Here is a 26784-nt window from a genome sequence, read left to right as displayed (position 1 = left end):
CCCCCGCTGAAGAAGAGGAAGGGCGGATGAACCCCGAAGCTAGAGAATCAGAAATATATTTCTCCCTAGCCTCCCTTTCTGGAACAGAATGTGAATATAATTTGCCTTTAGGTCGAGACTTACCTGACAGTAAATCTATGGCACAGTCATAGGGACGATGCGGAGGAAGAGAAGCAGCATGAGACATAATGAACACTTCCTTCAGTTCGAGGTACTCCGTGGGCACGTTAGACAAATCCACTGCTTCCTCCTGAAACACAGACATAGAAACAGACGGACAAGCAGACACAAGACAAGACTCATGACACTTATTGCTCCAGGCCAGGATAGAACACAGTTGCCAGTCCACTTTAGGGTTGTGCCGGATGAGCCAGGGGTGTCCAAGGACTATGGGTGCAAGGGGAGAGTCTAATAAATAAAAGGAGGTGATCTCAGAGTGGTTGCCTGATGTGATGAGGTTAATGTCTCTAGTGGTGAGTGAGATAACAGGAAGTCTTAGACCATTGAGGGCGTGAACAGCGATCCAGTGAGTGAGTGGTTTGAGGGGAATCTGAAGTTTGTGTGCAAGTGCATGGTCCATGAAAATACCTTCAGCCCCGGAGTCCAGAAGTGCTTGACAGTCGTGTGAGTGTGCTGACCATCTCAGTCTTACCGGGAGGAGCGTAGATGATGATGAAGTCTTCTCGGTGGAGATCCCACCTGATAGTAGCCTCATACTTACTATCGGGCTTGGCCTTTTACCGGACAGATGTAGGGGTGATGACCGGCTCTCCCGCAGTAGAGGCAAAGGCCCAGGGATCTCCGCCTCTCCTTCTCAAGTCAAGTCACCTTTACTTATATAGCGCTTTAAACAAAATACATTGCGTCAAAGCAACTGAACAACATTCATTAGGAAAACAGTGTGTCAATAATGCAAAATGACAGTTAAAGGCAGTTCATCATTGAAATCAGTGATGTCATCTCTGTTTAGTTTAAATAGTGTCTGTGCATTTATTTGCAATCAAGTCAATGATATCGCTGTAGATGAAGTGACCCCAACTAAGCAAGCCAGAGTTGACGTCGGCAAGGAACTCCATCGGTGACAGAATGGAGAAAAAAACCTTGGGAGAAACCAGGCTCAGTTGGGGGGCCAGTTCTCCTCTGACAAGACGAAACCAGCAGTTCAATTCCAGGCTGCAGCAAAGTTAGATTGTGCAGAAGAATCATGTTTCTTGTGGTCTTGTCCTGGTGGTCGTCTGAGACAAGGTCTTTACAGGGGATCTGTATCTGGGGCTCTAGTTGTCCTGGTCTCCGCTGTCTTTCAGGGATGTAGAGGTCCTTTCTAGGTGCTGATCCACCATCTGGTCTGGATACGTACTGGATCCGGGTGACTGCAGTGACCCTCTGATCTGGATACAGACTGGATCTGGTGGCCAAGGTGACCTCGGAATAAGAGAGAAACAGACTAATATTAGCGTAGATGCCATTCTTCTAATGATGTAGCAAGTACATAGGGTGTTATGGGAAGTGTTCCCTGGTTCTGGTTTACCTAATTAATGCAGTCTAAAAATCCTTTAACAGATTTGGATATTAAAAGCATGTTATTATGTTATGTGTAAGCCAGGTTAAAGAGATGGGTCTTTAATCTAGATTTAAACTGCAAGAGTGTGTCTGCCTCCCGAACAATGTTAGGTAGGTTATTCCAGAGTTTAGGCGCCAAATAGGAAAAGGATCGCCCGCAGTTGATTTTGATATTCTAGGTATTATCAAATTGCCTGAGTTTTGAGAACGTAGCGGACGTAGAGGATTGGTTGAAGAGAAAAGTCCATCGAGCATTGTGTTAGGAAAGCTCTGCAGAAATTTGGCTCACCAGAGTAAGGTTCCGGAAAAGGAAGGTGTGGTTCCAGCTGGGAAGGGCTTTCAGGTAGTGTGGGGGGAACGGGCGGCATGAGCGGTGCAGTGGGAGCTCGCAGGAGTTGTAATTGCTGGGTGAGCTCGGACACCTGCGCCACCAATGCCTGGAAAGCACGATCTGTGTCATTGAGATTCCTTTTCTTGGGAATCCATCTTTCGAACGCTGGCGCTGAGGAATTCTTCCAACGACGAAGAGGGGTTACTCGCTGCTTCCATGTTGGTCAGATTGTTCTGTCAGGGATGAAAGACAGGAAGCAAATTGCAAGTAACAATATTTATTTGAATAACGGCAAGTAAGGCTGGGTTGATGGTAGGTGGTGCAGGAACTTCGATGGCAGCACAGGTCGGTGAGTTGGTGAGTAGAGTGAATGAAAGGTCCAGGTGATGATGACGTACTCCCCAGAACACCGAACAGGAACAAACACACGAGAAGAATAGCTGAGCCGTGGGGAAACAGACATGAAGTATGGAGGAACTCAAACAACGATCTGACAAACAAGAGACGAAAGACAGGGCATTTAATAGGTGGTAGGAATTGGTTGCAGCTGCGATCAGCAGTAACGCCCACATGAAACAATCAACATGACGTAACATGAGACGAGCAGGAAACAATGCATTCATGAACCGTGACAATAACAAACCCTACTTTCAGATCACTTTAGGCCAAAGTTTGATGATTGAATTCGTTGTTATATCATTGGACCTGTGGCTGTGTGAGTAGAGTAGCAGTGCTGTCAATGGATCACTGCCTATTGGTAAGTTTAATAAGGTGACGGGGGTCTGAGAGCTTTTAGACAGACTTAGGGATACCAAAATAAATAATCTGGGTGAAATGGGAATGTTTGACAGAGGATCCTGTCTGGAAGATCTTTACCTCCCACCTCCTGAGGAGCTACTCCATGATCATTAGGGAAGCTGGAGACATGGAGTCTGAGTGGGCTTTGTTCAAAGCCTCTATTGTGAAATTTGAGCTGTAGCTAGAAGGTTCTCGCTGCCTGTCACTGTTGCAAAGCATTAGTTTGAGGAAGTCTAGGCTGGTTCAGGCTCTTGAAAGTCAGGATGGTAACTTGTTGATTGTGCCTGATGATATTAGTCAGCACCTTCTGATGCCATGGTTCTCAGCTGGTTCTCACTTCAAGTAGAGAGTTAGTCGCTTTCCCAAGTAGAGGGGTTTAAGTATCTCGAGTTTTTGTTCACAAGTGAGGGCAGATCTAACCATGAAATCAATGAAAGGAGTGGTGGCAGCAGTAGTTTGGTTGTTGTACCAGACCAGTCTTGGTGAAGCCAGAGTGGAGTATGAAAGCGAAGCTCTTGATTAACCAGTTGATCTATATTACAACCATTATGAACTTTGGGTACTGACCAAACCAAGTTCAGTGTTCAAGGTGGTGAAATGTATTTTTTTTCAGAAAGGTTAAGGACTCTGAGCTAAATATGAGAGACAAGGTGAAAAGCTCTCACAAATGGGAGAGACTCAGAATAGTTTCTCCCCATGTAAAAAAAAATCACCATTGTATAAATAGTTTTATATTGCATTTCAAAGAAAAAAAAATCAATTACAAAACAACAATTTAAAAATATTTATTTAACACTGAACATTTTTAACATTCTAGCTGCACAATTTAACTTAAAATGTAAAAGTTAGTAAAATAATATTTTTTGGCAATTTTTGAGACCCCTTGAATCAGGCATGTATTTTTTACTGTACAAATAAATGCAGCATTCCTGAGCAGAAGAGACTTCTTTTAAAAAGAAAAAAATACAGCTCACAATTTGAACACTGTGTAAATGTTATAATAAATGTATTAACAGAGCTATTGTTATTAATAATTATAATTATCACTATTATTGTTTTACTTATTTAATTTTACAGAAAAACAGTAAAATTACAACACTAACATTTATGAATGCTGATGTAGTTCTTGCTTTTTCTCAGCTTTTATTTTGGGGTAAACTCACAGGAAGTCCTCAGTGCTTCTTTTTGTTGACAACAGCAGATTTATAAATGACTCTCATTATGAATTTGGGAATATGTTTGTCACACATATCACACTGCTTGCACACTGCTGACATGTTTGAAACAATGCAGATCTTACAGACTGGCTCCAACCCATCCTCTGCTTATGTGTCTCTCACCCACATCTCTCTCTCTCTCTGGTGTTCAGTACACGACAGATCCAGTATCAAACACACACAATAGTCTCTCTGTGCTGCTGTCAGTGAATTGTGCTCTGAACAAAAGTGTCTCTTACAGTCGGAGTGAAAGCTCAGCCTCTGCTGTCAGGTGCGCCATAGAAAGTGACATCAGTGTCTCTTTTTAGAAGTATTTACTGAGCCTTGCAAGCATCACTGTTGCTGCTGATTGGTGATTTGAAGAAACCCTAGTGCTAAGTAATAAACTTAGTGTGCTATGAATGATACCTCAAATATGGCTTGTTAAAGAGAGGTGTGATGTTAATTTGTGATTAACAAGTGATTGGACGAAAATGTTTTACTTTGTAAACAAAAAGATGAAAGCGGACCAGAAGGATAACTGAAGCCATAACTGAATACCAGAATATAATAGAGACTCGTAGAGATCAAACATGAGTTTTTTGTATCTTGCTGAATGCGAGGAAGCATCTCTTTGTTTGTTTACTGATCTACAGATTTCATCTTTGAAGTGTAAAATTTCTTGCTAGACATGTATACTATGCAGTCAGACACCCAGTAATTACATTCCTATTTTCGATGACTAATTTTCACTTTATCAACACATCAGGAGGTTCTCGTTTTTATTCAGCATGTGACTCTGCAAGTCATTTTAGTGTATTTCGTGTTTCTCTCTCTGTGTCACAGGATTCGTCCTCAGCTGGTGAAGGAAAAGATTGAAGGATGTCACATCTGCACGTTTGTGACCCCTGGCGAACCCCAAGTGGTTCTGGGAAAGGACAAGGCCTTCACGTACGACTATGTGTTTGACATGGACTCGACGCAGGACACCATCTATGCCAACTGCACTGAGAGACTCATCGAAGGATGTTTTGAGGGTTATAATGCCACTATCTTTGCCTACGGACAGGTTTGTGTTTCTAGAAAATGTCTTTTCATGTTGACTCGGACAAGTCTGGTTATTGATTGTCCCACACGTGAAGAATTCGAACACATCCAGGATTATTTAAGATGACAGGTTAAAGTAGTTTGGATTTGACCTAGTTTCACATGTGCGAGCCCTGCTCTGACATCCATGTATTTTTCATGTTGTCTGTCTCATTTATGGCCTGTGACCTGATGGCTGACGTCCTCCAAACAGCATCACAGATTTGATATCTGTCTGTTTCTCCCTATTTAACAACCGTCTAACTCATCCGCCAGACAGACACATCCAACTCCAGCAGCCAACCTCCAGACAAATCATCATTATTTATATAGCGCTTTTTACAATGCAGATTGTGTCAAAGCATCATACAGTGTTAAACAGGAAAATAGTGTGCCATTCTCCTCAGTCATATACTTTAATATATAACTATAATTGGGTTCAACCTGCACAGTTATAAAATACATAAAGAACCACATACTGTAGTGTTTATGAAACAGATCAGATGTTGGTGTTGGATCTCAGACAGGGTCGGGGAAGACGTATACGATGGGCACGGGTTTTGACGTGGCCATCCCAGACGAGGAGCTGGGCATCATCCCGCGGGCGGTCAAACACCTCTATAAAGGGATCGAGCAGAGACGGCAGGTGGCCGCAGAGCAGGGTCGACCCGTCCCAGAGTTCAAGATCAGCGCACAGTTTCTGGAGGTACAGAGCTGTTGTGTTATATATATTAGAATAGTCGAGTAGTCGAGTGATTGCATGTAAAATTAAAATATTTAATGTACGGTAATAATTAGGTGTGTGCGTGAAACCAAATGCCTTATTCAGAATGGCACGGACTTAAAAAAATGAATAACGGACAAGGAATAATTCTGCCTGAAGCTGGCACAGTCCGGTGTTTGCTTGATAACAGTTGAGCCAGGGGATCAGCGCAATATTATACACAGACCTCTAAAGTCATGGAATAGAGTGTGTAGTAGAAATTATTAATTATTTTAGTTTAACATGGCATACTTTTTAAATGTGACTATTGATTTAGCACATCTGATCTCTTCTGAAAATATAAAAATAATAGCTTTTTCATAATATTAATAAATACTAGAATAACACCTGCCTCAAAGACTGGAACAACATGGAATATTTAAGAAATATGTGCGAAAAAAAAGCAATAATATGGTTTAATTACTACTGTATGGTCTGTCTTCTCTCTATGCGTGTATCTTCAGCTGTATAATGAGGAGGTGTTGGATCTGTTCGACACCACACGTGACATTGAGATGAGGAAGCAGAAATCTCACATTAAGATCCACGAGGACGCCAGCGGCAGCATCTACACTGTAGGTGTGACAACACGCACGGTCTCTTCAGAGGCGGAGGTGAGAGTCAGCCTTCTCTTTACCAAGATGTATATTATGCATAAAGTGTGAGTGACTGTACTGATGTGTGTGCTGTAGATGATGCAGTGTCTGAAGCTGGGCGCTCTCTCCCGCACCACTGCTAGCACTCAGATGAATGTACAGAGCTCTCGATCTCACGCCATCTTCACCATTCACATCTGCCAAGTGCGTGTTTGTGCACCCACAGAAAATGTGAGTACTGTCTTAGTAAGTCCAAGTTACTGAGTTCACATTCCTCCATCTGCCATAATGAGTAGAAACACACCAAAACGAACAAACACCGTCTAGTATATTTTTGTGTTTTAATTCACTTCTCATACATGTCTTATTTTCTCAGCCCCCAGAGCAGGACAATGAAACGGACAATCGACTGGCCAACAACTCGTCTGAGGTGGAAGAGTTTGAAACCCTCACAGCCAAGTTTCACTTCGTGGATCTGGCTGGATCAGAGAGACTCAAGAGGACGGGGGCCACAGGGGACCGAGCCAAAGAGGGCATCTCCATTAACTGTGGATTGGTCAGAACGAGTCATTTTATTAAACAATGACACATAACAAGACAGCATGTTAATCACCCACAGATTTCTTCAGGCTAGAATTATATAAGGTGAACTGAAACTTCTCTTTTCTGGCTGTGATGCAGCTGGCATTAGGAAATGTCATCAGCGCTTTAGGAGACAGAAGCAAACGATCAACGCATGTGCCTTACCGAGACTCCAAACTCACTCGCCTTCTGCAGGATTCACTGGGGGGAAACAGGTTTGTGCGAAACTTTCTGGAATTAAAGGAATAGTTCACCCAGAAATTTCAATTCTGCCATTATTTTCTTATTTATAAAAAAAATATTATTATTTCGTCATTTAATATTGGAGACATTTAGAGTCATTTTTAAGAAGGTATTTTACATACAATGATGGTTTGAAGTAACAATGGCTGTCAAACTATAAAATGCATAGAAACAAAAGCAGTCTACATGCACTATATTCCAATTCTTCAGAAGTCTGTGTGTCGTTGTAACTTTGAAATCAAAGATGTAGTCTTTCAACACATAATGTCAAATTGGATGTCAATAACAAAAATTGTCTCTTGACCAAATATCATTGATGTCACTCCTGACTCCTGCCATATTTGATGTTGGTGAATATTAGCATTGAATGACTGCTTAAATTTCATTTAATTTTAGTCAAAGTTATCATATGATTTCAGAAGACTTATAGCACGCAGATATTGCAAATCCTTTTCACTTTTTCAATCTAACAATAGTCCAATTCAGTTCAAATTCCTCTAGTGCTTTTTACAGTATTTCCCATGAACAGCATACAAATTTGGAATAGCAGTGTAATAACAGGATAATAACAGAATTATAACACGATCATTTTTGACTGCTGAGCTTGAAATTCTTTAATCAGGATCATAATACCAACATTAGGAATGCATTTTCAATAATGTATTGTGATGCGGCAGACTTGACCCACATCTGGACAAAATATGTATTTGACATTGTATTATTAGACAATACGAATAAATAAATAAATCTGGCCATTCTCTCCGGTTCTTAGTCGAACAGTAATGATCGCCTGCACCAGCCCATCAGATCAGGACTTCATGGAAACCCTGAACACACTGAAGTATGCTAACAGAGCTCGCAACATCAAGAACAGGGTGATGGTGAACCAAGACAAAGCCAGCCAGCAGATCAGTGCACTCAGGACAGAGATCGCCCGACTACAGATGGAGCTCATGGAGTACAGAACGGTGAGATCAGAGATGTCCTCTAAAAACCCTCCACCTCCCCCAGCACCACCTGTCTACATCTGCTACAGGATTTATTTACTGTATTTCTATTGCTGCTGCAGCTTGTCTGACAGGGGCCTTTAATGCCGGATTAATATGATTATTATTGTTAGCTAAACTGTGCTAAACTTTGATATTTTTTTTTATGTCAGGCTTTACCAATCCAGGGATTGCAAACACCTAGATGTTCATGATGAAATTGCAGATAACTTGTGAAGTAGACATTTCTGATGGGTTTAGCTAATAAATATTATTGTGATTCATTTACATGAATTGTGCGAGTGAATGTTTAGTAAATAAGTATGTGTGTGTTACTCAGGGGAAGCGTATGGTCGGAGAGGATGGGCTGGAAAGCATCAATGACATGTTCCATGAGAACTCAATGTTGCAGATAGAGAACAATAATCTGCGTATGCGCGTGAAGGCCATGCAGGAAGCCATCGACGCTCAGGGCGCTCGGCTCACGCAGCTGCTCAGTGAACAGGCCAATCAGGTGCTCTCCAGAGCAGGTACAGCACGGCAAATACGGCCCATCAAAGACTTTGTAAGATGTTTGATAGTTGTTGATAGAATTTGGACTATGTTTTCAGGTGAAGGCAGTGATGAGATTGGAAATATGATTCAGAATTACATCAAAGAGATTGAGGATCTGAGGTATTTTTATGTTTTTACTAATATCCTACTGTAAACGAGGCTAATATTATAAATCTATACTTTTTTTTGTACTGAATAATGTAGAATTATCTATCTGTCTGTCTGTATATCTATCAATCATCTATCTTGTATGTATGTGTTTCATCTTCTATCTGTCTGTCTATCTATCTATCTATCTATCTATCTGTCTGTCTGTCTGTCTGTCTGTCTGTCTGTCTATCTGTCCGTCCGTCCGTCCATCCATCCATCCATCCATCTCTCTGTCTAACTATCTATCTTTCCGTCTGTCCGACCGTCCGTCCGTCCATCCATCCATCTCTCTATCTATCTATCTATCTATCTATCTATCTATCTATCTATCTATCTATCTATCTATCTATCTATCTATCTCACTCTGTCTGTCTGTCTGTCTATCTATCTATCTATCTTTCCGTCTGTCCGTCCATCCCATCCATCCATCAATCTATCTGTTTTTCTGTTTGTCTGTCTCTCGGTCTATCTATTTGTCTATCTATCTATCTATCTATCTATCTATCTATCTATCTATCTATCTATCTATCTATCTATCTATCTATCTATCTATCTATCTATCTATCTATCTATCTATCTGTCCGTCCATCCGTCCGTCCTGTCCCATCCATCCATCCATCCATCCATCCATCCATCTATCTATCTCACTGTCTGTCTGTCTTATCTATCTATCTATCTATCTATCTATCTATCTATCTATCTATCTATCTATCTATCTATCTATCTATCTATCTATCTATCTATCTCTATCTATCTATCTCACTGTCTGTCTATCTATCTGTGTCCATCTGTCCGTCCGTCTGTCCATCCATCCATCCATCTCTCTATCTGTCTTTCTGTTTGTCTGTCTCTCTGTCTATCTATTTGTCTATCTATCTATCTGTCCGTCCATCCGTCCGTCCTGTCCCATCCATCCATCCATCCATCTATCTATCCATCCATCTATCTATCTATCCATCTATCCATCTATCTATCTCACTGTCTGTCTGTCTTATCTATCTATCCATCCATCCATCTATCTATCTATCCATCTATCCATCTATCTATCTCACTGTCTGTCTGTCTTATCTATCTATCTATCTATCTATCTATCTATCTATCTATCTATCCATCCATCCATCCATCCATCCATCTATCTCACTCTGTCTATCTATCTGTCCGTCCATCTGTCCCATCCCATCCCAACCATCCATCCATCCATCCATCCTTCCATCCAACTGTTCTGTCTGTCTGTCTGTCTGTCTGTCTGTCTGTCTGTCTATCTATCTATCTATCTATCTATCTATCTGTCTATCTATCTATTTATGTATCTCATGTACTCTACATTTTTGTGTGTATTTCAGAGCCAAACTTCTGGAGAGTGAAGCAGTGAATGAAAACCTGAGGAGAAACCTCACGCGAGTGTCCAGTCGTCCTGCTTTTTACGGATCGTCTGGAACATTCTCTCCAGCCCTGCTGGGGCCGGACCCGAGCCAAGAGACCTCCGACATCATTGAGATCGCCAAGAAAGATCTGGAGAAACTGAAGAGGAAGGAGAAGAAGAAAAAGAAGAGGTAATTAGAGGGTGAAAGTGATCTCAGTGTGAGGTGGTATCTGGAGGGGCTGTTGCCATGGTAATGGGCTGAGAGTGAGTGTGTTATGAATAATTGCCCCTCGTCTCTAGCTGTGTGAAACAGAAGCATTGTGAGATCTGTCTGGTTTCATGGTGAGCTGTATTGTTCCTTCAGATGTGTTATTACTATGTAATGCATTATAGTACAGACGTGCAATCGGTTCTGTTACCACACCTGCTCATGGTGAGTAGAAAAAAAAATTATCTTTTATTTTTATAAAAAGTAATAATAATATTTAAAAAAAAATAATTATATATATATATATATAAATTCAACATTAGGCATGGCTGTAAAAAAATACAGTATTGCCAAAGCATGGAATATGTGATTCTAGGAATGAAAAGATCAAAATAAAAGAAGAAAACATTCTAACAGTTTAAACTTAAAAAAACAGTGTAACAAATTAGAACATGTTTGAACATATGAGACCAGTGTTTAACATATAAACATACACACACTGTGGTCAGTTACAATACACACACTACACGTATATATTACCAGATGGTATTTTCTTGGAAGTTTATAATATTGCAATTGTTGGTTTACATAATAGAAATTGTGAAACTATTGAAAATATATATCAGAAAGGGATAAAGCTTGCTGCAAAATGGCACTCTTTTATCCAAATTGTGCAAACTACATTTCCCATCATCAGTCCAAGGATGAAAAACACACAGATCTCACCTCTAATGCATAACACTTGCTCTCCATTTTGTTGAATCAGTTCTAAAAGCTTCATTTATTTGTGATATCTTTGTAAAATGATGTTTGTTTGTTTGTTTGTTCGTTTTCTAAAATAACTAGGGGAAAACTACAAAAAAAAAAAACTTCTGGGATATCATATCAGCAATAATATATTTTAATATGTGTCCTTATCCACATTGAACATTTCCATGTGATCAACAGCCGTCTTTACTTATGTGTGTACCATACCCTCTCTATCTGTCTCTCTGTGCTCCTCATTTCCTCTCTTTCACCCTTCACCTCTGACCTCTGACCACTGAAGACTCCAGCAGTTGCTGAGCGACAAGAGAGAGGAGGATGGGGATGAGGAGGTGGAGGAAGACAGGTTTGTCCCTGTGTCTCTCTTTCCCCTCGCTGCCCTCTATATTTACCCATAACCCACTGGGTTTCATCTCCGCTTGTAATCTTTCCATTCTGATTGTCTCTCAGCAGGTAGTTTCCAGTTTTGGAGAACAGCCAAGAAAATGTTTATACTTCATTTGTGTACTTTGATTTATTTTTATTATTATTATTTTATTATTATTGTTTTTAAAATACACCTTAAAGTACTGAGTGAATCTCACAAAATCTTACGAAAACTTGTCTGGTGACATTTCGCCAACACATCTTTCACCAAACAAAATTTGCTGCTTACTAATAGTAAATACTGTATGTTAATAATACACATGCTAACAAGCAGCTGAGAACTGATCCCTCTACTAAAGTGTTAACCAAGTTTTGAATCATCTGTTTTCAAAAGAGCAAATTTAGTTTACCATTTAACTTTTCTGTTGCATCATGTGTTTCTGTCAGAATACCATATTTCCTTCCCTCCTAATTCTCTGTTTTGTTTCAGATAATCTATGCTGCTTACAAAAAAAAGCATATTTTGAAAAGCATTACAACACTGATTTTAATTTCTAGTTTTGTTTTCCCCCTGCAGTGCCAACAAAGATGAAACTCATGACGGCGAACAGAACATCAGTGAGAGAGAGCGGTTAGAATCCACCAATCAAGAGCCAGAGTTGGTATGATTGACAGCCCACTTGACCTATCAGAACACATGTTAAAGATGGAGCTCATCATTCAGTTTTTGACATGAAATGGTTCCCCTCAGGAGGCCAGTGACCGTGAGGAGGGGGATGGAGAGGAAGACGAGGAGGACTTGGAGGAAGAGGACATGGATGCAGAGGAGAGCTCAGATGAGTCTGACTCTGACCTGGATGAGAAGGGTACTGATGTTTACTGTGAAATAATAACCATGATTCATAAAATAACTGCTTTTTAGAGTTTATACTAGTAGTAACGCTATACGATAATATAAAACATGATTTTAGTCAGTCACTACTATTTATTTTCAAGTAAAGAACTAAAAAAAGAGTTTTGAGATTTAGTAAATGTAGTACAAAGTACTGCTTTATAAAACCAACTTCAATTTTAAAATGTTGGCTGTTTTAATGCCTGTCGTTTCGTAAACATGTGTTTTTATTGTTTTTGATTGATTAGAGGACTTCCAGGCAGATCTGGCCAACATCACGTGTGAGATCGCCATCAAGCAGAAGCTGATCGATGAGCTTGAGAACAGTCAGAGACGTCTGCACACGCTCAAGCAACAGTATGAGCAGAAACTGATGATGCTGCAGAGCAAGATCAGAGACACGCAGCTGGAGCGAGACCGTGTGCTGCACAACATGGGTGAGGACATATATAATACATGATGCTGGGGTCAAATTCATATACACATTACATTCCAGCAACAGACCATTTTAGTTTTCACATCTGCCATATGTTTAACCAGAAAGTAATGGACAGAGTTTTGTAAAGTGGACATTGCTGCCAGATTGGAGGCTGGTAGTTTGGGGGAGGGTTGAACAATAAGCCAGTTTTGACTTAGTTATTGAAGTTTAATGAAAGATTACGTTTCTTTGGGCATGCAATAATAAATAATTCACAATGAGGCCAGAAACATTCATAAACTTTCATAAATAGTGTAAATTTCATGGTGACTTTATGATAAAATATGATGAAATAAGTTATTAAATTAATTGCGGAGCCATGGCTTCTAACACACATTCAGGGCTTCTAACATCTAGATCATGTTTGCGTCAGGACTGATAAAGGCTAAAGAAAATCTGTTTTGTTTCTCGTCTTTGTTTATTTGTTTTTTATATTGTTTTTTTATGTTATGGCTTATTTTTGTTGCTATGTTTTGTGTTTATGTTCTGTCTTATGTTTTGTGTTATTTTGTTTTGTTGTGCGATGTTTGTTTTGTTTTTTTGTTTGGTTGTTTTGTGGGGTGTTGTTTATGTTGTATTGTTTTGTTCTGTTTTGTTTCTTTCTTGTTTTGTTGTGTTTTGTGTTTTTTATATAAATTGTTTTGTTTGTTATTTAGTTTTTTTGTCTTGTTATGTTTTGTGTTTTTTATGTTATGTTTTTTATGTTTATTTTTTTTTTCTTGTCTTATGTTTTGTGTGTTTTTTGTTTCATTTTGTTTTGTGTTTTGCTTTGTTTTAGGCTCTGTGGAGTCATGCTCTGAGGACAAGACCAAACGGATAAAAGCAGAATATGAGAAGAAACTCGGTGTCATGAACAAAGAGCTCCAGAAACTACAGGCGGCTCAGAAGGAGCACGCTCGCCTACTGAAGAACCAGTCACAGTACGAGAAGCAACTGAAGAAACTACAGCTGGATCTGGCGGAAATGAAGAAAACCAAAGTGAGAGTCACCATGGAGAGACATGGCTGTGTGTGAATCACTGAAACATGCTGAATCACCATTACAACATAAAGTATTTGATTTCCAACAGCGCCGTCTAGTGGTCCACAGATGCAGCACCCCTTCACCAACACACTGCATAGATCATTCAAGAATTGGCGCCTGTCCCTGGGCAGGATTAAACCAAACTATCAATAAAATACCATACAAATTAAACACAATAGAATGGAAAAAGTATAAAAACATATTAAAAAAACATTACCTTGTATAATCAATGATCACAAACCTGTCTTCCCTTTAAAAATCTTTTCAAATGTAATTTAAACTGCACAAAGGTAGTACACTGTCTAATATCAGTTTGTAAACTATTCCAATTATTAACAGCTTTTACAGAAATAGCTGACCGTCCAAAATCTGTTTTTCTAAAATGCGCTTCACAGCCACAGTGCGCTTAACGAGGCTCTTGTTTGTCTTATGCTGTCATTGCGCAATGAAACAAACATCTTTAAAGGTGGAGGTGCAAGATCATTCACAATTCTATACATTAAGCTACAATTGTGAAATATTACAAAGTTTTTAAAAGTGAAGAGATTGTTTTGGAGTTATAAGTAAATGATGATGTCTGTCAGGTTTCTTATCAAACACGTTTGTATAAACTATGTAAAGGTCTAAGAGTAGATTTTCCTGCTTGTGACCATGAAGTAAAGCAGTAAGAGAAGTGAGAAAAGATTAAAGAGTGCAGAAAGATTCTTGCAGCTTCTGCTGAAAGTTGAAATTTAAAATTTCTTAGTTGGGGTGTACCTGTAACTGTACAAACTATTTTTTTAACATGCTTTTCAAATGTTATGTGAGTGTCTAAAATAACTCTAAGGTATTTATAGTCCGATACAGTTTGTAATCTTTCAGCATTTACTAATATATCTGGTATAGCCTCCTCCCTCTTTCTAATCTTAAAATGTATACAAGTTTTCTGGACGTTTAACGATAAACAACACTGATTAAACCAGTCTGAGATTTTGGTCATGACAGCAGATAGTTTTTGTGGTACCTGTTAATTTGTTTTAGCATGTACATATATCACATTATCGTCTGTATACATTTGAAGAAATGCATCAGGACAAACATCTGGAAGATCATTCAAGTACAAACTAAAAGGTAGAGGTCCTAGTATGGACCCCTGAGGTACCCCTGTTGAACAGTGTCTTGTTGAAGATATATGTGTTTTAATCCAGGTGCATTGTTTCCTTGATGCAAGATAAGACTCAATCCCTTTCATTGTTTGCACAGAAAAATTAAAATGTGTTAATTTAGATAATACAATTATCTAAATTTTTGCAAAATCGAGAAACACCGCACCCACAACCCCACCCTTATCTTATTTTAACCGCACTTGCTCAATGAAATAACATACAGCAGTTTCCGTAGTGTGCTGTTTACAAAACCCAAATTGCATAGGGCACAATAAATTATTATGTGTTATACAAGTAGTATGGTAGCTATTGCAAACAAGTCCACACTCTGTTCTGTCTAATTAATTTGTATGGCCTGAATCCTGAAGTTAATCCAGAATTGAAATGAGCTGACTGTTGCTATGGTGACTGTTGTCAGGTGCGTCTGATGAAGCAGATGAAGGAGCAGCAGGAGAAGAGCAGGATGGCCGAATCCCGCAGGAACCGAGAGATCGCCACACTTAAGAAGGACCAGCGCAAACAAGAGGTGCATGATGGGAGAATAACACTAATGCAGCATCCAACATCCAACTTGCAGTGAAATGTGTTCAACGTGCTGTGTGTTCTTCTCCTGTACAGCATCAGCTAAAACTGCTTGAAGCTCAAAAGAGACAACAGGAACTAATCCTGCGCAGGAAGACTGAGGAGGTGAAACATTCCCCTCAATACTGTACCTCCAATGTGTGACTCGTCGATATGTGTTTATTTACACAATAATATTTATTAATTTAAAATATATTATTAAGGTTATACATTTAATTTTTAAACATGCAAATACCCTGAAAATAAAAGTCACTTGCTTTAATAATTTTGTTATACACTTAAGCACTTAAAAATAGTTTTTGGTAACTGAAATAAAGATGAACTGCAATAATATATAAATATTTGATAAAAACTAAAAATAGTAATAAAATACAATTAGAATGTTGACCTGGCAAGTAATTGAAATAACATAGAACTAAAATTATGAAATAAAAACAATAAAGCACATAACAAAATTACTAAGATTTAAACAAAAAAATAAAAGCTAATTTAATATTATAATATTATATACATAATAGTAAAATAGTAATACAACACTGACTACTCTAACTGAAAAAAAGTAGAACTTAAATGCTATAAAGGATCAAAAACTAAAACTGAAATATATAAATATTTAAGCTAAATAGAAATATAAAAAATATAAAATTGACAAAACAAATAACCAAAATTCATAAAAAAAAAAACTTTCATATAATAAATCTGAACATTGTAAAGACTTAAAACTGTATAAGTAAATAACTATAGAAACGTTGATCCTTCAATTTGGGTTTTTAGATATATTTAATTGATTTTGATTATTTAATATGTTGATTATTTTCTTAATCTCTCAGTTCATTTTGCCAAGTTATTTTGCCAAGAAAAGGCTAAACTGCATTTTCCCCAAAGTTTCCTGTACTGATTGCTGCTGTGTCTCAGGTGAGCGCTCTGAGGAGACAGGTGCGCCCCATATCAGGAAAGGTCACACGAAAGCTGAACCTGCTAGAGGCAAGCCAGGACCTCTCTCACAGAGCACCTGCAGGTCGCACATACTCGACCTCCGGAGCTCCTAACGGAGCCAGGTACATTACACAGGCTTCATGTGCGCTAATGTGTCTACTGGAGACCACCTCGTTCTGCAGTGACAGACAACTGTTTGTTTTAGATTGTACCATCGCAGGCCGGCTGGGGTGTACTCTACCCGAGTGGCTCGTGGGAAATGGCAGAGTCTGGAACGCCGTATCTCCGATATTATCATGCAACGCGTGACCATTTCCAACATGGAGACCGACATGAATCGTCTTCTAAAGGTATGAATCAGCCTTTTACCTACTCAGCAATGGTAAATCTGCTTTAATGCCAATGTAATTGTGAGATAACTAGTGTTGGTGAAAGTTACTTTTAATGTAATGCATTACAGGATTGCGTTACTTTTTGCTTAACTTTTTTGGATGGGCCGGGCATGCTTATTTGCTTTTTAATAATGATAACAAAAAAATCACAAGTTATTTTTGGCAATTGTCAAGGCCCTTTAACACCAAAAGTTAAATTAATAAGCCTCAGAGCTGACAGTGAATACATGGGAAAACAAGCTAACATGCCTTACTTATTTGAAAAAGTAATGCATAGTTAAAGTAAACTAAAAAAAAGCAATCTGATTACATAACTCGTTACTTGTAATGCGTTAGACCAACACTGGAGATAACATTTACTTAAAAAGAAAAATAAGGCTGTGTACAAAATTGTTCAGCTTTTCGTCATTTGAAATCCCTTTGACAGCAACGTGAGGAGCTAACGCGCCGGCGGGATAAGATCAGCAGAAAGAGAGAGAGACTGCTAGCAGAAGAACCAGAGGTAGGAAAAGATGTTCAGTCTCTGAACGAGGAGCTGGAGTCTCTGCTGGCCAACATCGACTACATCAACGACAGCATCTCTGACTGCCAGGCCAACATCATGCAGATGGAGGAAGCCAAGGTCAGGAAACTCTCTATCAGTTGAGTGAAACTGATTTAGATGCTGTCCAATTGACAAGATCACTATCAGTACACATCATGTACTGTATATTAAACTATGATGACATAATATATTTATGTAAATAAATTATATATATATATATATATATATATATATATATATATATATATATATATATATATATATAAAACATATGTTTGTGTAATGTACATACTGTACATAACATGAATACACATGGATGTATTCATATATTTTTATGATCAATTTACGGTTAAATATCATGTTCGAATGTGCTAAACTGTATGCTGTGATGTTTAATATTAAAATAAATGTAATTTGCTTATATTAGATGTATCTTTTGTAAGATGCAATCGTCACATTTTGCACACTTTACAACCACATATGAACTAGGTCTGTGTGTCATATGGAAAATATCACAATTTTTTGATCAGTATTGTTGTAATAATAAAATCTCCATAATCATCGGGAAGAAGGAGGCAGGAACCGGCGGACAATCAAAATGAAACTTTAATTACAAAATAAAACCAAAACATACAATAAAGCCCAGGCCTGGTCCTCTCTCGTCCTTCACTGTCGTCGCTCCAGTTTTATATCCTTCCATCTCCTCTGTGGGACTCGAGACCGGTGGTGGGTCGCAGGTGTTGCTGATATCCCAATCACTCCACCGGCCTCGCTCTTGTTCCCACATCCCTCGGCCCCGACCCACTCATCACATACCCCCATCGCCCCTCGCAGGCCGGGGGGTACCCTCGAGACTGCGCTCTGCTCCCCCCCCCCCCCCCCCCCTCCGGGGGGGACCACTCACGGGGACCTGCGGGAACTTGGGGGTAGGACAGATGAGGCGAGAGAAAAGGAGATAGAAGGAGGAGCGACAGAGAGGAGAGAGGGGAGAGAGAAAAAAATAAATAAAAATATTCCGGTTCCCAGACGCACTGCTGCTCGGCCCTCCACCAGCTGGGTGATCTCCTCCACGGTGCCTGGCGGTGGCACTGGACGGCGGACAGCACGACACTCCTCCGCCGCCCGGTGGACGGTGACGGCTCCTCCAGTTTTGGGCAGCCGGCAGGAGTCCCCCGTTCCCTACTCCTCCCCGTACCGGTGGATGGCAGCAGGCTCCGGCCACCTGGTGAACGGCGCCGACTCCTCCGCTCCCTCACGGACGGCAGCCACCCCTCCACATCGCGGGCGGCCGGTAGCGAACTCGCCCGTCCCCGGCAACTCACTCCAGCCCACCGCCTCGAGCGTCCATGGCGGCACACTCCTCACCTGCTCGATGGCACCGCGGATTCACCACAGCGGCGAGGGATCTTCAGCAGTGCGTCCCCCCTTCTCCCGGGCTTTGGCACCACTGTAATAATAAAAACTCCATAATCATCGGGGAAGAAGGAGGCGGGAACCGGCGGACAATCAAACGAAGACTTTAATAATCAAAAATAAACACAAAACAGCGCATCAGCCCCTCGCGGACGACTGATGCGCACAAAATGAAATCAAAACATAAAATAAAGCCCAGGCCTGGTCCTCTCTCGTCCTTCACTGTCATCGCTCCAGTTTTATATCCTTCCATCTTCTGGGGGACTCAAGACCGGTGGTGGGTCGCAGGTGTCGCTGATTTCCCAATCACTCCACTGGCCTCGCTCGTGTTCCCACATCCCTCGGCCCCGCCCCACTCGTCACCATTGTGACTTCAGTTTTTCACTATTTTTGTTTACACACACACTTTACATTCATAAATGCTTCTTTCCTAAATGCAGTGTTCTGCTTGACCACATATCTGAAGTAGTTGTGTAGTTTCACTTGTATTATGAACACATTTTTAGATAGAAGTGAAATTGTAAAAAAAAAATATTAAGATTTTGATACAAAAACTACTAGCCTAACTAATATATGGTTTAAAAATTATTAAAGAGAAAACATTTAGCGCCCTATCATACACCAGGCACAATGCCACACAAGGCACAGCGCAAGTGTGTTTGCTAGTTTCAGTCCAGTGCCGTTCTCATTTTCCCGTCCAGCGCCACGTCGTTTAATTAGCAAATGCATTTGCGCCGATTTGTGCACCCATAGCCGTGCTGGTCTAAAAAGAGGTGTGTTCAGGCGCATTGCATTACTGGTGCATTGCTATTTTAAGTAGCTGAAAATAGACTGCGCAAGTCAATGGCGCAATATTTTTTTTGTTATTTAAAGAGCGCGTTGGTAGAAAATGCGCCTCTGGGTGGGTCCACAGTGCGTGTTGACTTTGCTTATTAGACACAGGGATGCACATCACACAAACATGCCAAATATTAAAAACAAAAGGATTACAGTGTAAAAGAATATTATTGTGTAGGCTACATAAATATAAAAATGTAATGATGGATAGTCATTGCGTGTATTAGAATTTGGTTACCTATTTGCAATTCAGCCTATTACTACTTATAATAATGAATGAAATTCTACTTCATCCCAAGCTTTCTTCACCTCGGGAAGTTTGGCGGATTCCTGCTTGTCCCGTAGATGATCTACTCACATGCTTTAACTTCACGCACGAGCAGATTGGTTTCTTCGCTTGAGAAACGTTCAGCTTTTGCGCCAACAAATTCCGCCATGTAAATAGCGATCCGCACTGGCGTGAGCGCATCTTGCTCTTAAAGGGAATGGGAGATGACACTGCATCAGTTCAGTTTAATCATTAAATTTATATTATTATATTAATAATGATTCTGAATGATATAACTGACATTAAAGGGAGCATATGATGCGATTTCAAGTTTTCCTTTCTCTTTGAAATGTTACAAGCTGTTCATGAATAGATAAAGATCCCTAAAGTTGCAAAGACTCAAAAGTCTCAAACCCAAAGAGATATTCTTTATAAAAGTTAAGAGTTAACCATGCCCCCCTAAAACAGCTTGTTCTAACACATCCCCACATGTCTTCGTCACGATGTGGGAAGATTTGCATAACACCGCCCAAATGTTCATGCAAAGAAAGTGTGTTGCCGCCGCGACCATGTCGTGGAGATGCTGTGTTACATTGTGAAAGCGAAAATACTTTGTTTGACTTTCCGTCTGTCCTTGACGATTTCAAATTTAAAGGATTCGCCACTGATGACTCAAACGCGAGTTTTGAGCAGTGTGAAGTAGCGCTTGTTGTTTGTCATTTCTCAGATCACAAATGCAGACATGGCTTTATGTTTACATGGTTGATGCAACGCAACATGTAAAAAGGTGGTATAAATCATTATAATTCATATTTACGTCTCTACTGGATAAAAAAAATGCCTCATTTGTAATGGGGTTTATTTTGACCTCACATTTACAGATGGTAGCATAATTCGGAAGCAGAATACTTTATTAACATGTACACCTACCCCAACCCTAAACCTACCCTTACAGTGGGATAGATGTAGTGTTGGTAGCATAATCTGATAGGTAGCATTATTTGTTAGAACACCGGGAGACGGCGTCACAGTGTTATGGAACTTAACATTTCAGTCACACGCTTGAGGTATTCAACCAATCACAATGCACTGGATAGCTGGCCAATCAGATCACACCTCGCTTTTCAGATTGATGAGCTTTGTTAAAATCTACGGGTTTCAGAAAGGTGGGGCATAGAGGAGAAACAATAATGTTCAGTATGTGGAAAATAATGTTTTTTTTTTACCTTAAACCTCATAAACACATTTCATTACACCCAAAATAATGTTATTTTTAGCAGCATCATATGACCCTTTTTAAGTGCCATCACTGAAATTACCCTTTGTACACTATACACTTGGCAAAACAAACCAAGGTAGACATACTGATCTAGAAACAGGGTTGCCAGGTCTGCAAAACAAAACTAGACTACTTGTTAATCAAAACTAGCCCAGTCAAGTTTTTTTTTTCACGGTTTTCCTCTCTGTTGGGAATCCACTCCATCAAACAACATTATAAAAGTATGATCTGAGAACATTGAAATCCACGTTTTTTCCTGCTTCACACATTTGTGGGTCATATCTAATCTGTGCCACATTTGAGGAAAAAAAAATTAATTGGGTCACCATGCAATGTGAATGCAGCCTAATCCAAACCACTGAAGTTAGTATAAATAAAGTTTGACTGAATTATATCAAGGGCTTACTGTTGTTGTTCATATGTAGGAGGAGGGTGATGCTGTTGACATCTCGGCTGTGGTTGGTTCCTGCACTCTGACTGAAGCTCGATTCCTACTGGATCATTTTATGTCCATGGCTATCAACAAGGTATCCAGTCACAAAACTGTTATCCTGCTTGGTCTTCTGTGTTAGAGTCTATAAAGTAAAAAAGATCAATCCTCAAACAGTTTCATTCATTTTTCAAGCATTAGCACATTCGTCATTCATCCTGATTGTGTGCTTTCAGGGTCTCCAGGCTGCTCAGAAGGAATCACAGATAAAGGTGTTGGAAGGGCGTCTCAAGCAAACTGAGATCAACAGTGCCACCCAAAACCAACTACTCTTCCACATGCTGAAAGAGAAGGCAGAGTTTAACCCAGAACTAGATGCATTGTTGGGGAACGCTCTGCAAGGTAGGGAAACTCTTCTTGGGGCTTATCCTTTAGCACCTTGACCCGAGGCCCTAGGAATTATATAGAGAACTTGACTGTCCTGCTCAGCCCTGCTAGCATGCCAGAATGCTCCGATTATGCTTTTCTGGGGCTGGTGCCAGTGCCAAATCTGAAAGTGGGCTGTGCTTTTCCACACACAAAAAATATTTGGTGCCCAAATTCTGTACTCAAATCACCCTGAAATCAGTCATTTGGAAAACGAGCCTTGGCCAAGCCTCCGTTCTTGCTCCTGCTCCAGACTCTAGGGCAGGGATAGCCAACCCTGTACCTGGAGCGCTTCTATCCTGCAGCTCTAATCTTTTCAAACATACCTGAACCGTCGGTGCCAATAGACTAGTGGGGAAGTGCGCCGACATATGACGCTGTTGCATTACTGGTGTCCGAGTTCGATTTCTGGCTAGAGAACCTTTCCATATCTTACCCACCCTCTCTCTCTTACTTTGCTTTCTGGTTCGTCTACACTCTCCTATTGTAATAAAGGCTAAAACGGCTAAAAATAAATCTTAAAAAAATATGTCTGAACTAGTTATTCACTAGTTAAGTCTTTAGGATTACTTAAAAATAATAAGAATGTGCACTGGAGCAGGTTTGGAACTGACGTCTGCAGGAAGTTACAGTAGCACTCTTAGGAGTGGTATTGGCTATTCCTGATCCAGGAGTTGCACCAATTAGTTGATTTGTTCTGCCACTAGTTGATTTTTTGGCTTTGTGTTGACTAGTCATGGAGTTGTGTAAGCCAATGTCTCGCTATTCTTGGGAGCATTTGGAATCAGTCTTGACTCGGACTCGACCCTCCAACTGATTCGCACTCAACCTACTCAGGTCTGAGTCTGTAATTGGACTCAAATGAGCTTGTTTAGACTACAACACAGAACTCTATGGTGTGGTTACTTTGTGGTCTCAGCATCAGCCTTAAGTCTGGTCCACATTGCAGCTTATATTGCCCAAGAACCCCCTGTTTAGAATGGAAGAGATCGTCTGAACCATAGGTCTTCAACCCTGCCCCTGGGGACCAACCATTCTGCTAAGTTTATATCCAACCTGCTTTAGCACTCCTGGCTTGTGACTTTACAGGTGTCCGGTCAGAACCACACAAACCACACTGACCAGTAATTTTTTTAATAAAAAGTGACCAATCCTGCTCTCTGTTTGGCTAAAACATGCTCAAACACACCTGTCTGAACGTTTCTAGCTGTGGTCCTAAAGACCTTTATTACCTATTTCAAGAGTTTTATTGAGTTTGGAGCTAAACTCTGCAGGACATGTACCTCCAAGAGCAGGATTTTAACCCCTGCTTTAAACAAAACCTTAGTAACAGACCTATATGCAATACAATCGTAGCTCAATCAAATAACAATGAAGTAATTCGTTTCACATCAGTGCTTCAACATACAAGTTAACGATGCAATGCATTAATTTAAAAAGGTGAGCATCTGATACAAGTTGACATTTGTAACGCAATGCATCATTAGTTATATTTGCATAATGCATTGGCCTCAGTTATGGAAATGCACATCCCTAGTCCCCATAAAAATGTATAATAATCAAGCAAATTAGTGGAAAAATAATAATTACTAGCTACTTTTTCGTTCAGATATCTATTTTTTGTTTTCACATTTGTGCTTATATACAATAAGCAAACTCTTTCAAATAATCAAAGAACTTTGGAAAAATAATTCCTCATTGCAAGCACTCACTGCAGCCAACATGCTTGGAAAACTGTTTGAATGCAGACTGATGCAAACATTCACAGCCCTTTATTCCCAGAAGTAACTTAGCACCCAACCAATCAGACTGGAGCTGCCCTTTCAAATTACTGGCCTGTACAGTATGTTGTTCAGGACTAAATCAGTAGCCGAATACAGTGAATAAGTGAAACACATACTTTCAGTGGTCACATGGAAATATCGGAGAATTTTAAAATTGTGATAATGAAAAGTGTTGGTTAAAAAGAGTGGGCTTTTGAAATGCCTTTTCTATTTTCACATTGCATTGTGGTACAAGATTAGGGCTAGGGTTTATATCCATGAATCCCATCATACCATACAAGTTCATTTATTTGTGTTACATTTGCTTTTGCTTTGATCTGGGGAAATGTATGTTTGATTTCTTTGTTGCCTTTTTTCTGTTCCCCTGTTGGCCGTTTTGAAACAGAACTAGGTAACATACCCTTGGGTGAGTACCAGTAGCCACATTCTTTCTGTAATGAGTGCATGGGTCTACCACTTCGGACTAACCACAGGCTAGCGGTCCTGTCCGCAGGTGCATGAGGCTTCTGTTCATCTGTCCATACCTCCTCTACTGGTTCTTACCATATTAAAACATCAATCCCCAGCTAGCAACATGCTACTTATTAGCATTAGTATTCATCAAAGTCCGGCAGCTGGAAAACAAGTGACTCTTCCAGACCATGTATGACTAATTTTTTTCCTCCTTTTTGAATGATTTACCATTTGTGCTCCATCATTCCTCTTCTCCACAACTTTTTTTGCTCTAACTTTGATGATAGCCTCTTTCTGGTCACAGCTGATATCCAAAACTGTTTTGGATCAGCGTTTCACGGCAACTAAAGAAACTAGCATGGTAGCGTTGTGCTTAATTTATCTTCATTTTTTTACTACCACATTTATCCTCTTTTTTTTTTTACTACCACACTCTCAGAAGCCTCTTTTCAACATAACAGACAACAGCATTGCTGTGATTTTGCCTTAATTCAAGCATTTTGCAAGTCGTTCCAAGGAATTCTTCTGCTGTAAATTAGATCCCCATTTGTAGTTCTTTTAATGTACACTCTCTTTTTCTTTTTCTTCATTAGAAAATGTTGATGACAGTAGTAGTGACGAGTCGACCCCAAGTCCTGCTGTAGAAGGAAAGTAAGTTAATCTGCTAATGACAAATATGTTTGATTTCATTACTGTGCTTCATTGTATGAGCAAACCTAAGTCAATATCTTTTCCCATAATTCAGCACCCTTGCCTCAGACCTCATGAAGTTATGTGGCGAGACTAAATCTAGGACTAAGGTATGGGAGAAATTACCATAATTTTACCTTACCCAAAACTTGGTAAGCAAGAGATTTTATGTGCAAATCATTCAAAGGGTGATCCATGAGCTAGGATCAATGTGACCTTTATTGAGACGCCTTATCTCAGTTGGACTGAACCTAATAAATAACTTTGGATGAAAGTTTTGCTAAATTACAACCAATTCCTATTCCTTACATAACTAACCATGGCCATTTCTTTTGCAATAATTGCAAAGGCCCGAAGAAGGACCACTACTCAGATGGAGTTACTCTATGTAAACAACTGTGACTCTGGCCCCGACACACCAACAAGAGACTTCTCCGTCCCTCTACACCCAATGCATGAGACATCCGAGGGAGCTGGAGACCTGGAGTCACCTGGAAATACAGTCAGAGATCGGGACTACATGCTCCCTACTCCTGGCTTGTCCTCTAGAATGGGTAGTATGTAAGTATATAGTAATCTTAATCCTTGCTGACTAAAAGCTGAGCACTTACTAACTGCTCCACCTCATATCATGCATGAACTGACTACTTCTGTTTTATGTTTACTTTACTATTTTTTTCTTTCACTAAATGTTGTGCCTTGTTAGGGCTGATCTCATCTGGTCACTTTCAGTTTACAGTAGCTGTTAATAACATCATTGAAGGTCTTCTCTAATATAGTGTTATTCGCTTGAATTTCATTGCTGTTCCACATGTTCTGAGTGGTTAACAACATTAAACAACAAAACTTTGTTTGGTACTGATGATAAAAACTTTTGAAATAACCTATTTTATTTTAATAACTTTTATTTCTCTTGGAACTTGGACTACTAGATGAAAATAGCATAGTAAGCCATGGGGACTACTTATCTAGCTGGAGAAGCTGTACACAATTTTTACAAGGAAGTGTGGTCAAAAATAACACAACGGTGATGATGTACAGCAACAGGCTGAGACAAATTGTATTGCTGTGAGTAAATGATAGTCGGACATCTGTGTTGGAAATCTAAAAACAAAAAGTCTGACAAGTATTCAAATATTTTAAGTCACTTAAAAGTGTTTAGCTTTTTTGCATTTACAAAAAAACATGAATAATAACATTTCATTTGAAAAGTTTACCAGCTGTGAAGATTTTTTTGGTTTTCTCTAATAGTTTGCCAGAATTTGTAGATATATTAAAAATGTGTCTGCCAGAAGTAAGGGGATATTTTCAAAAAAACTTTCAGAAGTATCCAATATATTTAAAATATCGTTTTTTCAGAAGTCAATATATAAAAAATATCTGTTTGTCAAAAGTAGCAGATATTTTCAAAATATCTGTTTGCCAAAAATAGCAGATATTTTCTAAACATACGTATGTTTAACAGAAGTAGCAGATATTATCAAAATATTTGTTTGCCAGAATTAGCCGTTATAGTCAAACTATCTGTTTGTCAAAAGTAGTGGATATTTCCCAAAATAACTGTTTGTCAGAATTAGCCGATATATTCAAATAACTGTTTGTCAGAATTAGCCGATATATTCAAATAACTGTTTGTCAGAATTAGCCGATATATTCAAATAACT

At 39.5% G+C, this 26784-nt stretch overlaps 1 protein-coding gene across 4 annotated transcripts in view; it reads left to right on the top strand.

Moving 5' to 3' along the window:
• kif21a (kinesin family member 21A) overlaps nucleotides 1-26784 on the top strand; it is a 56233-nt gene that overhangs the window by 17801 nt on the left and 11648 nt on the right. For 3 of the 4 annotated variants that reach the window (XM_059535729.1, XM_059535728.1, XM_059535731.1), the window contains exons 2-26: nucleotides 4732-4954; nucleotides 5495-5677; nucleotides 6199-6348; nucleotides 6427-6561; nucleotides 6707-6886; nucleotides 7012-7127; nucleotides 7928-8123; nucleotides 8482-8671; nucleotides 8753-8816; nucleotides 10190-10399; nucleotides 11466-11528; nucleotides 12126-12210; nucleotides 12300-12414; nucleotides 12689-12877; nucleotides 13697-13896; nucleotides 15505-15612; nucleotides 15705-15773; nucleotides 16584-16726; nucleotides 16810-16954; nucleotides 17424-17618; nucleotides 21763-21864; nucleotides 22004-22169; nucleotides 25024-25081; nucleotides 25176-25230; nucleotides 25470-25681. In XM_059535729.1, the coding sequence (XP_059391712.1) occupies nucleotides 4732-4954; nucleotides 5495-5677; nucleotides 6199-6348; nucleotides 6427-6561; nucleotides 6707-6886; nucleotides 7012-7127; nucleotides 7928-8123; nucleotides 8482-8671; nucleotides 8753-8816; nucleotides 10190-10399; nucleotides 11466-11528; nucleotides 12126-12210; nucleotides 12300-12414; nucleotides 12689-12877; nucleotides 13697-13896; nucleotides 15505-15612; nucleotides 15705-15773; nucleotides 16584-16726; nucleotides 16810-16954; nucleotides 17424-17618; nucleotides 21763-21864; nucleotides 22004-22169; nucleotides 25024-25081; nucleotides 25176-25230; nucleotides 25470-25681 (3552 nt within the window). The remainder of the gene's footprint in view (nucleotides 1-4731; nucleotides 4955-5494; nucleotides 5678-6198; nucleotides 6349-6426; nucleotides 6562-6706; nucleotides 6887-7011; nucleotides 7128-7927; nucleotides 8124-8481; nucleotides 8672-8752; nucleotides 8817-10189; nucleotides 10400-11465; nucleotides 11529-12125; nucleotides 12211-12299; nucleotides 12415-12688; nucleotides 12878-13696; nucleotides 13897-15504; nucleotides 15613-15704; nucleotides 15774-16583; nucleotides 16727-16809; nucleotides 16955-17423; nucleotides 17619-21762; nucleotides 21865-22003; nucleotides 22170-25023; nucleotides 25082-25175; nucleotides 25231-25469; nucleotides 25682-26784) is intronic. The other variant, XM_059535730.1, reaches the window with a different exon arrangement.

Source organism: Carassius carassius, chromosome 43 (genome assembly GCF_963082965.1).
Source record: "Carassius carassius chromosome 43, fCarCar2.1, whole genome shotgun sequence".
NCBI classification, from domain to species: domain Eukaryota; kingdom Metazoa; phylum Chordata; class Actinopteri; order Cypriniformes; family Cyprinidae; genus Carassius; species Carassius carassius.
This window is presented reverse-complemented; position numbering and strand designations above follow the sequence as displayed.